This window comes from Xiphophorus hellerii, chromosome 9 (genome assembly GCF_003331165.1).
Source record: "Xiphophorus hellerii strain 12219 chromosome 9, Xiphophorus_hellerii-4.1, whole genome shotgun sequence".
NCBI lineage: Eukaryota > Metazoa > Chordata > Actinopteri > Cyprinodontiformes > Poeciliidae > Xiphophorus > Xiphophorus hellerii.
Window position 1 is genome coordinate 9,775,000 of NC_045680.1, and position 13,736 is coordinate 9,788,735.

Genomic DNA, 13,736 nt, shown 5'->3' on the forward strand with positions numbered 1-13,736 from the left:
TGCATCACCGAAGCTGTATTGTTGTAGCTCAGCTCCTCTCACGGCTCCTGTGATTACTTCTTTATTTGTGCATGTTTCTGCTATCTCTGCCTCCTATCAGTCTATTGATCCAGGCCAGCAGTTCACCTGGGAGCACTCCAACCTGGAGGTGAACAAGCCTAAAAATCGTTACGCCAACGTCATCGCCTACGACCACTCCCGAGTCATCTTGGCTCCCATCGAAGGTAAGACTCGCCAGCACTCCCTGCACTCACCATTTTTGAGAGGAGCACATCTACAGGCAGATTAAGTTTTGGGTCTAAAATTAGATGACACGAAGACCTACAGCTGTATTGAATAGAGCAGTGGTTCCCAAAGATTTTCTTCTGGGCCCCCCCAGTGGTTCTCAAAGATTTTCTTCTCTGCCTCCCTATGGATTACAATAAAATACGCCCCCCCCAAACAAAAGAAAAAGAAAATCAACTGGGCACACACATCATTCAACCAGACATAAACCTATACACATATTTTGTTTTCAGTCTCCACTGAAGTTTATTTCACACTTCAGGTTGGAACAAAACAAACTACAAACCATCTTTACAGTGAAACGCTTTTGTGTAGCTTTTTTTTTATTCTATACTGTAGAATAAAAAAAAGTTGCTGTGTTATTTCAAACATATTTCTTTTTTTTATTTGTAACAATATTCAACTTTGCTATCATCAATACATTTAAAAAAAGCCTCTGCAAAATGAGGTTAAAACATGAACAGCTCCTTGAGAGTTTTTTTTTTTTTTTTTTTTCATTCGTCACCCTCCCCCCCTGCAATGGCATTGCACCCCACACTTTGGGAACCACTGGAATAGAGAAATATTAAAAATTTATCCACACAAAACCACAATAATGAAGCTGAATGGATAATCAAATCTGTTATTCCTTAATTCTATGAGAGTGTTGTATACTGAGTTGTGTCAGCTTAATGTACTTTGGTACAAGGCACTGTAGCTTTACCTTTTTCACATTTTGTCATATCACAAGTTTTGTTTTATTTCACTACCACAGACACACACATTGCTATATAGTTGTAAACTGGAAAAAAATGAAACCTGGGTCTAAAATTAGGTGATATTTATATGGCATTTATATCCCCTTAAACAAAATTCAGTGGAATGATTTTATGAAGCAGCATCCTAAAATGGAAAGAACCTACCAAAGCACAGCTATCCCCATAAACAGACAAATCAGGCAAGGACAACATGAACCAGAGAGGCAGCGATAGGTTATGGTAGCTATGGAGGAGCAAAACGTAAACACTGGTGGCATATGGTGGTGGCAGTATTATGCTGTGGTGATCCTTTCCTTCAGCATGGACAGGGAAACGTGTCAGAGTTAATGGAGGATAAATGGGACTAGAAAGCATAGCAGTCCTGGAAGCAAACCTCTTAAACTCTGTTAAAGATTTTAATGGTGTGGAGGACCACCTTCCAGCAGGACAACAGATGTACATACAGCCAGAGCTTTACTCACATGGCTCAGGTTAAAAGCTGTGTTTGTGTTAAAACGGCCCAGTTATAGCCCAGGCTTATACCCAATTGAGAAAATTTATGTTCATATATTCTCCATCTGTCTGGCTGAGCTTAAGCTATATTTCAAAGAAAAACAGGCAAAATGTAATTTTCTCATTTTATAAAGCTGCTAGAGCTTTTCCAAATTTATGCGCTATTTTATGTCATTCCATTACATAAACTCAGAATAAAATCCTTTGAAGTTTGTGTCTGTAATTTGAAAAGAGGGTTTGAATAGTGTAGCAGGGCACTATAGAGGCAGATTCAGTTTTGTGTGTATAAAACTAGATGAGACAAAGATGACTTTCTCTGTCTAATAAAAAAGTAAAACATATCAAGTATTTACCCTGCGTAAGGACAACAAAAATAAGATTTATTTTACAAGTATTGCGTTGAATTATTAAGGGCCCGGTTGGAACCACACTGTAAACTGAGGATTTGGTTTAGTTCGACTTGCTTTGTTGCAGCTAAGCAGTTTATGTAAGCAAATTACAGAGACTTGTTTCAGCTCATCACTTCGGCCTGCCCTCACTTCTCACTCTCAAAGGGATCCCGGACTTAAACCAGTGTTTGCAACATCCCATTTGTCTCATCAGATCAACCCACTGCTCATGGCTTCCCTTTAACTGGTCATAGACATTGAGTTCTTCCAATCTGAGAGCCAGAGAATCTTTCCCTCTGACTCCTAAATCTTAAGGGACATTGTCAGAGGTACTAACCCTTCACTGCTGACGTTGTTCTGGCTCTGCATCACCAGGGGACCGCTGAAATGTTCACAGTAAAGCCAAACTCCAGAGTCCTTTTTTTTTCCCTTTCATCTGAGCTAGCTGCTTGGACTTGATTTCAATATCATGGAGTAGTCAGGCCAATTTGACAGTGCAACAGCATGAATAGCAAAATTAACCGAGAGAAGAAGAATGCCTCATCCATAAATACATAAATTAATCAAGTCTGAAATTTCTATTTTACACTGCAGTGATTTTGCTATTAGTCGCAGCAGAACAATCCATGCAAGCCACCATTCTCTGTTCGCTTAGCTATGACTAAAGCCAAGGCTGCACAGTCAAATTTTACAACGTGGTACCCTTTTTAATTGCATTTCTCTTTCTTTCTTTCTTTCTTTTTTGCCTTCCTAACATTCTCCTCCTCCATCTCGTTGACTTTTATCAGTTTTTTCTTTTTTTTTTTTTTTAGGATTCTACTCATTCTCCCTCTGGTTCTTGTCCTCAGCACGTCTCATCTCTTATATTAGCCCAGTCGAGTGTTTTATTGTTTGCTGCTTGAGAGCAAAGACGTCAGCCAGAGAGACGCGTCTTTCTGACACAGATGCCGTCTCGCCAGAGTTTCATAGCAAAGCGATGTGGAAGTTAGCTGAATAAATATTGATGTTGTTAGGTCTTATCATTGTCACAGTTAGACTAACTCGCACCACATTATTTTGTCTTGCTTCAAACATTTTACAAGTTAAATAAACAATTCTTTTGTGATCCCTCAAAAAGGCTTGGGGTAACACCTTCAGCTTAGTGACACGCAATCTTTATATACAGGATTTTTACTAAACACGACAGGACCATGTGCAGACTGTCATACTTACTAAAACATTACTCATGTTCTGCAGAAGGGGTTTTCTTATGTCTACACTGATTAGAGACCAGGTGTTATGGCTCAGATCATGTCTTATTCTTGAGCATCAAATCTGAGGTTTCTAATTAAATCCACAAGTGCTACAGTCATTAAAAAAATAAACAATGAAAAAGGAATTATTAACAGGTATCTGTTAATAATTGTTTGAGGGTTTTTGGTTGCTAAAATGGAAAAACAGTTTTTTTGTTTTGTTTTGGGTTTTTTTTTTTGCACATCTTGAGGTTCGAGAGGTTGTGAAACTGGCTCTACATATTTTAATATATGCATTTTTTTTAAAACCTATTTTGTTTGTTTTGCCTTCTTCAAGTCAGTTATTTCTTGCTTTCACACATGTGGTTTAATTGGCTTGCTAGCTGTCACTGAATGTGAAAACTGGGAGTTGTTGTGGCAGATGACACAAAACAAGCGATGCTAATAAGGAGCAAAGCAAGGCTGATAAATTGAGCTTGGAAATTAGGCATCACTTTCTGTTTTTTGATCTCTCTCTGCCTTCTCTTTTTCCATCTAGGCATAACAGGTAGCGACTACATCAATGCCAACTACATTGATGGCTACAGGAAGCAGAATGCTTACATCGCCACCCAGGGTCCGTTACCAGAAACATTCGGGGACTTCTGGAGGATGGTGTGGGAACAGAGAACAGCAACTGTTGTGATGATGACTCGGCTGGAAGAGAAGTCACGGGTAAATCAGTTCAGCTTAGTTTTTACCTGCTGCTCTCTCATGTTCTGGTCAGGCTAAAGTCTCAAGAGAATGGGTTTAAAAAGAACATGGTTATTATTACCCAGCAGCCTCCACAACCACGAACAAGGTGAAGGCTTAAACTTTTTTTCATGTTCAGTGTAAAACACTAGGAAATGACTACAGCGCAGATAATAATTTCTGTAAAATAAGTGTAACTTTTTAACAGTCCACATTTCTGAGCTGTTTAGACTTTGAATTTCATTCATGAAGTTCTGATTCCTGTGTTTAAATATGGCATGACAAAGACAAATTTCTCTTAGCCAGTCTTTTAAATGGAAAAGACATTTAGAAGACAGTAGAATCTGCCATTCTACTATGGAAGACATTTGTTTCTTTTAGCATTATCTGGCTAAATGACAATGAACTTCACATTTTAGTCTAAGTTAATTTAGTTGACAAGGACAAAAATTAGGAAAATCCCAAGTCATGTTAGGAAACTACTCAAAGATTAATTTTATTTGTAGTCGATACTGCACATTGGTTAATGTTAGCTATCGTGGTTATAGCTAAGCAAGTAGTTGCACTCTTACCGAGTAGTGCAGGAAGTTATAATTTCATTTTAAGCAACAGAGTGTTCCAGTGTCTTTTGCAGAATGTAGGACCGGAACCTCCCACCACCATCTGTTAATGGTGGAAGTTGGAGGAAAAGTTACCATAGAGAGATACTTGGCATGTATTAGATGCATCATAGTAAGGTTTTTTTTTATCATTTTTGTTTGGCCCAGAGCAGTTATGTAACAGGTTTCTCATTACTTAAAAGATGAAAAAAATGTAGGTCTATAATCATGCATTAAAATAGCAAACATGTACACACACTTATTCAGCTTTGGAACACAAAACCAAGCTTTAATATAGAAATTCTGCCAACAAATCCAGACATAAGCAATAATGTTCCACTAATGTAATGCATAATAATGTCATATCTTCCAGTTCCCTGACAAGTACATTTTAATGAGTACATTTTGCTACTGACCCCTCTGTCCTTTCACTCATGATTTTCAATGCAAGACTTCTCTGTGTAATGAAGTATTTTCCCCACGTTGAATTGTTACTTTTCCCTCAAAAAAAGAGGCTTGAATACTTGTTCTGCTACTGAATCGACAGTGATAATATCCTACTCTATGAAGGTTTGGGCTAAATGTCAAAAAGCCAACTGCAATGTTTCATCCTGTCAACTCAAACCTGTGTCAACATCAAACTCACTCACCCAGGTGTCTCCGCTCATTCTCCTTTCCCTCCATCCCCTTTTCAGTTGTTTACCTAGCCGCCGTCCCGACATGCGCATTCCTCTCCTGTCAAACGTGATCAGGATTAGCGGGCAGTGGAACTTGAGTGTCAGCTCCAGCAGGAAATGGGAGGGAAAGCTGGAGAACAGCACATCTCCTTCACTAGCTGTCACATTTCATCAGACGTTTGCAGATGCATCGCGCCCCTTAACTGGATGAATCTTTATTAGGTGGCTTGATGGTCGGTGGGGATCTACAGTAGTGGTTTCAGATATATGATACTCCCACTGGGCAAGAAAATACAACTAATGCTTTCCGTCATAATAAGAAATCTGAGTAGGATCTATTCCAACAGACCTCACGCTTACCAAGCTTTAGGTGAGACTCTAGTATTTTAAATGCTTTTTGGATTTGGGAATAGATGAGCTGTTGTGATTGTCATAGTCATTTCCATGTACATTAGCGCTTTTTCTCAGAAGTGCATTATATGGTTTCCCTGGTATTTGTCACTGCCCCCTGGTGTTTTTGATCCACAGGAGGCCTTGCTTTGTGAGTGCTGCACTAGCATATTATATTTGAGTGAATTTATATTTTCTCTCCCACTGCCTCATTTTTGTCTATGATGTCAACCCAAGATGAACTTTTATATATACAGAATTGGACATACTGCTGCAGACACCTCCATCTGTCCATCAACCTTTGTTTTTTCCTCACTTTTCTTTCTCTCAGATTAAGTGTGACCAGTACTGGCCAAGTCGTGGCACGGAAACCTATGGCATGACCCAAGTAACCTTGTTGGATACAATAGAGCTGGCTACTTTCTGTGTCCGCACGTTCTCCCTCCACAAGGTAAGAGGATATCTCTTTTCAAACAGATACTGTGCAGGAGCCTAAGCGGATGCAACTTTGCACATATCCTAGTTTTGACAGCTATTTCTGTCTGTCATATTGATATTAACTAGCAGCGCCAGTTTTTGTAGTGACAATTGCCCCTTTTATTTTTAGTTTTATTAACAGCTTTAGGTGCTTTAGGTATTGTGGATTTTTCTGAGGCGTTTTCCCTAAAGCATCAATATAGTACCTACCTAGAGACCCCACTTCCTTCTTCCAGTACATTGCAGCATCACTGATGAGTTCATTTATTTCAATCATTCAATTTAAAAAGAGAAGCTTATTTTGGACTTAATAAAAAAAAAAGAAACACTGAACCACCAACGATAGATCAAACGGCTCTCTTAACCATCTTTTCACAGTGGATGTCATGCATTCTGTGCTTCTTTCATCAGACTTAATTTCCAAAACTCTCATCCTAATAAAGGACTTTGGCCATTCAGCAACATCCCAATACCTTTTCTGTTGCCTGTGGTTTGTTAGTGGCTTCATGCAAAAGTTTCAACTGGAGTGTGTAGGCAATAGAAACACTGACTCAGTCGTAGTTCATACCTTATGAATCTCCTCCAATGTCTTGAATAAGTTTCACAAACCTCTCAAAGGTTAACCCTATTTGGCACCCTTTTCCACCATGCTTTTTTTATTCCACTTAACTTTCCATGAATTTCCTCTGATGCAGCAGTATGTGAAAAGCGACCTTCTTTAGGCAACAACCATTTGTGGCTTACTGGAGTGCATCAATGACAACTGTTAAAGTTATCAGTCTACCTCATGCTTTTTATACATTTATGTAAAAAATTTTATTGTTGACCATAAATAATATCGGTAAGTCACAATCATCAAAATTAACTAAACTAAATGTTTGAGTGTGATGAACATAGAATTTTCCATTTTTGATTTGAAATTAAAAAATGTTATAAAATCAGTAACATTTTATTGACATAGCTGCAGATTTGTATTTAACAATATACAAATAGCCATTGGGGTTGCTACTTCATGTGTTTTTGCTGAAAAAAGTAAAAAAAATAAAATAAAAAAAACCCCTAAATATATGAAGTACGTTATATTCTGCATTGATGATGAAAAAACAAAAAAAACAAACTTATACCCTATCACACAGAATGAAGTGAATGAAATCCATGAAATTCAAAGTTTGAATATTGAATACAGGTCTCTCTGCACAGCATGAATAAAAACAAAGATACAAAATTTATACAGAGAACCTCAATAAGGCCTATAAACCCTGGGCTGTTTTCTGTTCAGTGCCAATATTCTTTTAGAAAACCCCCCTTTGTCTACGCTGTCTTCCCAATCCACCCCTTTTACCTTGTTTAGCTCCGTCTCTCCTCAATAGATCATCTGTTTATGTGCATCTGCCAAATTGGAGCACTTAGGTAAAGTGAGCAGGAGAGAAACTCAATATACATAATTGGCAGACAGCTCTCATGCTTCTCTGTGTGTGCACAAAGACCCTCTCTTACACTCGCACACATGCTCAAACGCGCATGATGTCCCTCACACACTAGCACACACTTGTACACAGCTGAAATTTGATCCCTTACACAGACATAGGCACTCACACAACAACATCCACTTTAACACACAAAAAATAGAGAGGAAATAACCATTAAAAAGACTTATTATTACAAGGTGGCTTAAAGTGAAACTGGAAAGGCCAAGATTGTTGCAGACAGATTAGAACATTTCTGAATTTTTCTCTTACCACATGGCATCAAACTGACCTTTTAGGCCTTATCGCAAGGGGGACAATGAATGACAGGGGACTCCACAGATAGCAAAACATGAGTAGCCTTAGAGTTCAAGCAGCCAGCTTTAAATCCATTTAAATTCTGCTTCTCTGAGCTGCTATCAAACTCACCGGTACACTCCTTTTCCTATCTGTCCTCTCCTTTCCTGCAATATTGAGCCGTCGCTGTGATATCTCACTCAGCAGTTCCCACTTTGGTGGATTTTTTTATAATATATAAGGTAGCAGAGACAGGCAACCATGTGCACACACACAGCCAGCCACTGGATATCTGTATAAATGTGTCCTACAGTGACACAGAATTGTGTCTGCTGACAAATCCTTTGGAAAAGAAATGTAATTTTAAAGAAAAGGTAGGAAACCAGAAACGGGTCACGTTCGTGTTGCCGACCTCAACTGCAATGCATCAGGAAATATAAAAAAAAAATAAGGGGTAAAAGGAACTGGGTCAGTTTGCTTTTAATTACCACACTCATTTATTCATTTATTCAGCAAGTAAAATTTTCCTCTGTCAGGAAAACCAGAAGCGCTGCAGTGAAAAGCAAACAGTCCCTCTATTAGAGGATCTTATGTGAGTAAAGAGAGAGGAAATCTAAAGCATATTTAATTTTTCATTCTTTTTGTCAGTCTCATAGCAAAACAATACCCTTTCTCCAGGTCCCGTCTAGCAATTTGAGTGTTTGTTTTAAGAGTTGATTTTAGGATGCAAGCTGACAGATAAGTGTGTAAAAATAGAAAATATAAAACAAATGTTGGCTGCATGTTCACTTATAGTCTGGCGAGATTTCTACAAACTAATACCTGAGGATTAATAAAGTTTACGAAAATCAGCAAAGGAAATCACTAGATTGGAAGCTTATTTATGTTAAATAAGTCAGAATAACATTTAGCAGTGCAAGTCGGGACATTTCTTTTTTGTTAGCGTCACAGTTTCTTACTGTGTGATGATTTGGCTTATTTAAACTGTCACCTTTAATTTTTGTAAGCAGGAAAAAATTAAGCACATTTTGTGAAAAATAAATTAGTCAAGTTTTTGAAAAATTATGTGTCTCCTATTGTGTATTCTGGTTTTGTACAGTGTGTGTGTATTAGGATGAAGGTTGTAAAACTCTGTGTTGTCCTGCATCAGGACTGAATCCTCTTTTTTTTTCCTCCATATTTTATGATCACTGTAGTCAAAAGTGATCATTAAAGTAGGATGTCACATTAGAAGTGATCTAGATCTCATTGAAGAGGACAAAAAGCACAAAATATTTTCTTATTTTACACAGTAAGAAAATATTAACAAGAGTATTAAGAATACTTGTTTTTTTTTACTTGCAGAATGGCTCGAGTGAGAAACGGGAAGTTCGTCAGTTCCAGTTTACAGCGTGGCCTGACCACGGCGTGCCGGAGTACCCAACCCCCTTCCTAGCCTTCCTCCGTAGGGTGAAGACGTGCAACCCACCTGATGCTGGACCCATCATTGCACACTGCAGGTCATTAATCATTTTCTAGTATTAGAATATGATCTGCAATGCAAATTATTTTAATTTGCACAGGAATTCCAAAATGAGATGGTTGGAATTTAAGAGAAATGTAAAGTAGCCTTTGCACTTGTTGAATAATTCGCCTCTCTTCTACCTTTTCTTTTTCATTTAATTAATTTTTATGTCTTTCATATACACCCATCAAACAGATTGGCAGAGCTCCATACTATACATATTTTATAATACATTACATAACAGACTTCATCCAAGCTCACACTCTGTTTTTTATACTCTCCTGATATTTGTTTCATCATTTTTCTCTGCTGCATCATTTTATATGCTCTTATTTTCCCTGTTTTTATTTTTCCTCTTTCTGTCAAATGTGTCACGGAAATCCTTCCCTGCCTTTTCTACTTCTCCCTTTTCACTCCTTAGCTCTTCCTCCTTATATCAGCAATATTTCTCTAATGGCTTATTCAAATTGAAACCTTCCTTTTAGTCAAGATAAGAAGCCTTCAGTGAGTCCAAAGCACTGCACAATAAATCTGAAATGTGACAGCTTGCCATGCTGAGTCTCCATCACTTTCCTCATGTTGTATTATATTTAGTTTTTTTTATCCTTTTGTGAATACAAAATTTCATCATAAAAGTGAATTTTTTTCTTACTCTAATTTGATTATTTTAACTACAACAGCTCTCTGTATTGGAATTATGTTTAACACCACAATTCAACAAGAGTATTAAATCATGGATGCAAAATATATTAATCTGTGTTTATATTCTTCCTTCCACTTTAGTGCCGGCGTCGGCAGGACGGGCTGCTTTATAGTAATCGACGCAATGCTCGAGCGTATCAAGCATGAGAAGACTGTCGACATCTATGGTCATGTGACGCTGATGCGTTCGCAGCGCAACTACATGGTGCAGACAGAGGACCAGTACAGCTTCATCCACGACGCGCTGCTGGAGGCGGTGGCCTGTGGAAACACGGAGGTGGCTGCTCGCAGCCTGTACTCCTACATCCAGAAGCTGGCCCAGGTGGAAAGCGGCGAGCACGTCACCGGCATGGAGCTGGAATTTAAGGTACTAAATGGTTTAATGATTGTCTAATTAACCTGCTTTCAACACGACACCTCTTACATTTGGTGTAAAAGAGATGTGGGCAGTTTCTCTATTTTTAATTCAGCTGTCCAAAACAGCTGACCCTAATCCAGATTATGAACTGCATCAATAGACTGCATGGAGATGCATTGTTGTGATGACGTGCTGAAGGGGGAGTGACAGAAATGGAAGGAGGTTCTTAAAGAAACAGAGGCCAATTTCAAGGCATCACGGCTATGATCCATAGCATTTCTTTTAAGATGCTTTTTATATAGCCAGTATTTCCTTAATGACTGAATGTAACATAATTACTTTGATTGTGCTATAAAATGGCACTATATGCCTGCCTGTAAAATACATAATACTTTCACTTTAATAGACAATGACTCTAGTGGCTGGAGCCAAACCTTCGAGCCAGAATCTGCAGCTGTCAGTTACTTAATGAAACAAAACAGGTTTAAGATGTTTAATGACATGTACATTACCGCTGGTAAAACAAGAATTTGATAGTTATAAAAAATGATAAAAGCCTGAAGTAATTGAGGTGGACTACAGGGATTTTTTAGAAAAACTTTTATTTTTCAAGTTGGTCTTATCTTACAAATGCTGGTGCATTATAGGGATTTGTAAAAAGTCATGTTAGCTCTCACACTAGATGCAGTTTGGTTGTGAGTTAAGCTAAGTCTGGAGGACTTCACAGAAGTTGAGCAAAGAGAATAATTCTGAAAGAAGTCATTTTTTGGTGGAAGGGCTGTCAGGCAATCACTTTGCTGCATGGTGTAAGTGCATAACTAATAAGTCTGAGCATAAAGCTTTCTGTGCACATAATCTGCTTGCTGAAAGTATTCAGCAAAATTCAGTACAGAAGTTTCAAAACATACAGAAAAAGAGCTAATAGGCTATTGAGATTCACTCTAATTAAACAGAAAATATTCTTTTCAATACAACAGCTGAGTTTTAATTGGAACCAGGATGCAAACATGAAGACAAAGGTTCTCTTTTATTTTCATCAGTGATGATGTTGGTAATTTTTAGCACATTTACATGGAAAAACTCAAAAAACAAAAAGCAGCCCACAATGAAGTGGGAAATAATTAATGAATTCTGTATGATTATAAACTCATAATTAAAATATTTATTATATTATGACATTTTTCCATGTTCTCATTGCTAAAAACGTCTGTTTTATTCAGATTCTTCTTCTTACAGTTACCACAAGTATAGTTTTTCCAGGATTGTGCATTTCCATAGTTAGAATAAGGACTTATTTCTAATAAATTTGTCTGGCTTTTTAGATGTTTTTGAAAGAGATTCTGAAGGTTGCAATTCGGTTTTGTGCTCATGATGGTTATTTTCATGCAGCCGTCTGAACACTGTTCTTTGCACACCTCCAGCACCTCAGAGTCTGTTAAATCTTTCGGAATGTCTTTTGCTGTCAGCCAGAGCTTTAATTTCCCTTTCTGGCAGTATGACTAGTTTTCTCTTGGAAAGTTTTTCAAGTCAGGCAGACCCCTTCTTGACCTCCACGATGCAAGTGAATGCACATTTTTTAAAATTACATTTCAAGCTCAGGAAATGAACTGTTAAAAATGTTTGTTCACTTTCAAAGTGGTATGGGATTCATGTGCATCGATTGCTATAATTTTGCTTTGGCTGTTTTTTAATTGAGCTGCTGATTGTTGGAGCATGGTTTTAGGAGTCAGGTTTTGGGGCTGGATTTAAAAAATTACAGTCCTTACATTTCTCAAACCTTTTAAACTTTTCGATTGTGCTTTACTTTTTGTGGAGAGATTGAATCTACATGGCTGTTGCATAGAAGGCAGCAAATCAGCTTATTGGTAATCCAACAACTCACACAAACAGCTGAAAGAGTAAATAAATATTGAGACAAATGCCTTAACATCCCTAATGCATGCAGAACAAATTCAGCTTTATAGAAAAAAAGAGCTGGCAACCATGACTAGAAGGTATGTTTCTGGCTTACTGGCTTCTAGGTCTGGGTCATATTGCTGTGCATGCTCTGGTATTTTTATGGGTCTAACTCTATATAGTTTCAGTCCCTTTAGGTGGTTATGTAAAAAACACATTTCATAAAAAATGTAAAAAGAGGTGGAGAAAGGGGAAGCAAGAGGAGTAATAAAAATCCAGGACAAAGTTCAAGCTATAAGACAAAAGAAAGTCTAAAGAAGCAAATGAACATAAAGCCAGTACAATGCTCACAAATAAAAATATGAAACATACCCCTCATTTCAGGATAGTGATTTGCCAATTCAGTTTTTTACATATTTTGGCTTGTTTTTAAGAACTATAATAAATTATATTTGAAATCCTTATTTGTGGGGTGTTGTGTAGTGCAGTAGTAGAGCAGATAGAGGCTACGGTCCTCGGTGAAGCCGTCCTGGGTCCCCGAATGTCGGACCTTTGCCTCCCCCCCACCCCTTTGCCCACTTCCTGTCAGTTTGCTTTAAAGTACCAGCACCCACTGAAGTTCAAATGCTTCAGTCTACATGTACAGGGAACATGCCTGTTCTGTTTTATTTGTTCTCCTTGAACTGCTTGTATCTTCGATGCTATACTTTTCTTTGTTAAAAACTATCTCTATGCTGACTGACATTGCTGTATGTGGTTTGCTGGCTAACAAGTAAGCAGGCATGACACAAATGCTCTTTGTTGAGATATCGAAGCGCATCGGGGGCGGGGGGCGATTATAGGAAATTGCTGACCCCCAAAGTCCCTCTGGGGTTCTTCTGTTGATGCAGCAGCACCACTTTTTGTTTTGATCACTTTGTGATGTGTGTGTGTGTGTTTCTTTACTGAACATCCCCATCTTTTATGCACACATACTAGGCTGGTGTTATCAAAGGCACTAGTGACCCACTTTTAGAGGAGTTTTCTGTTTCATACACACTTGATGCGGAGGCTTGTTAGTCAGGATGCGCGGCGTATTTTCACTTTGCATCTGACCCAGAGGGACCTTATAAGTTGCAAATAGGGACAAAGTTTTTGAATTTCTTTCAGTTTTTTAAATAAATAATATCCCTTTGAAGTTGGGCCATTGTCGCTAAAGCATGGGTGAAAGACTCGATTAAGATTGGCTCTGCTTTATTACCTTCTTTCTTTGATATTTTAGGCTCTTTATCCGCCTGGCACCTGTTTTTCTCTCCTTTTATTTACATTTAATCTTTTCCCAATCCTCCTCTTTTCTCTCTCTTAGTATAATTTTTTTACCTTTATTTCTAACTAGCATGGCTACGGCCTCTTCCTTCTTTCATTTTCTCGTTTTCTTTTCAACCCATTTTTTTGTTCTGTCAGAATTTAATTTTTGAGTGTGTTGTTTTTAACCACTCTGCA

General features: G+C 38.0%; 1 protein-coding gene across 16 annotated transcripts in view; it reads left to right on the forward strand.

Moving 5' to 3' along the window:
• Positions 1-13,736, forward strand: part of ptprsa (protein tyrosine phosphatase receptor type Sa) — a 259,420-nt gene that overhangs the window by 228,800 nt on the left and 16,884 nt on the right. For all 16 annotated transcript variants that reach the window (XM_032572235.1, XM_032572242.1, XM_032572238.1 and 13 more), the window contains 5 exons: positions 101-224; positions 3,695-3,870; positions 5,886-6,005; positions 9,139-9,293; positions 10,082-10,367. In XM_032572235.1, coding sequence (XP_032428126.1) covers positions 101-224; positions 3,695-3,870; positions 5,886-6,005; positions 9,139-9,293; positions 10,082-10,367 — 861 coding nt within the window. The remainder of the gene's footprint in view (positions 1-100; positions 225-3,694; positions 3,871-5,885; positions 6,006-9,138; positions 9,294-10,081; positions 10,368-13,736) is intronic.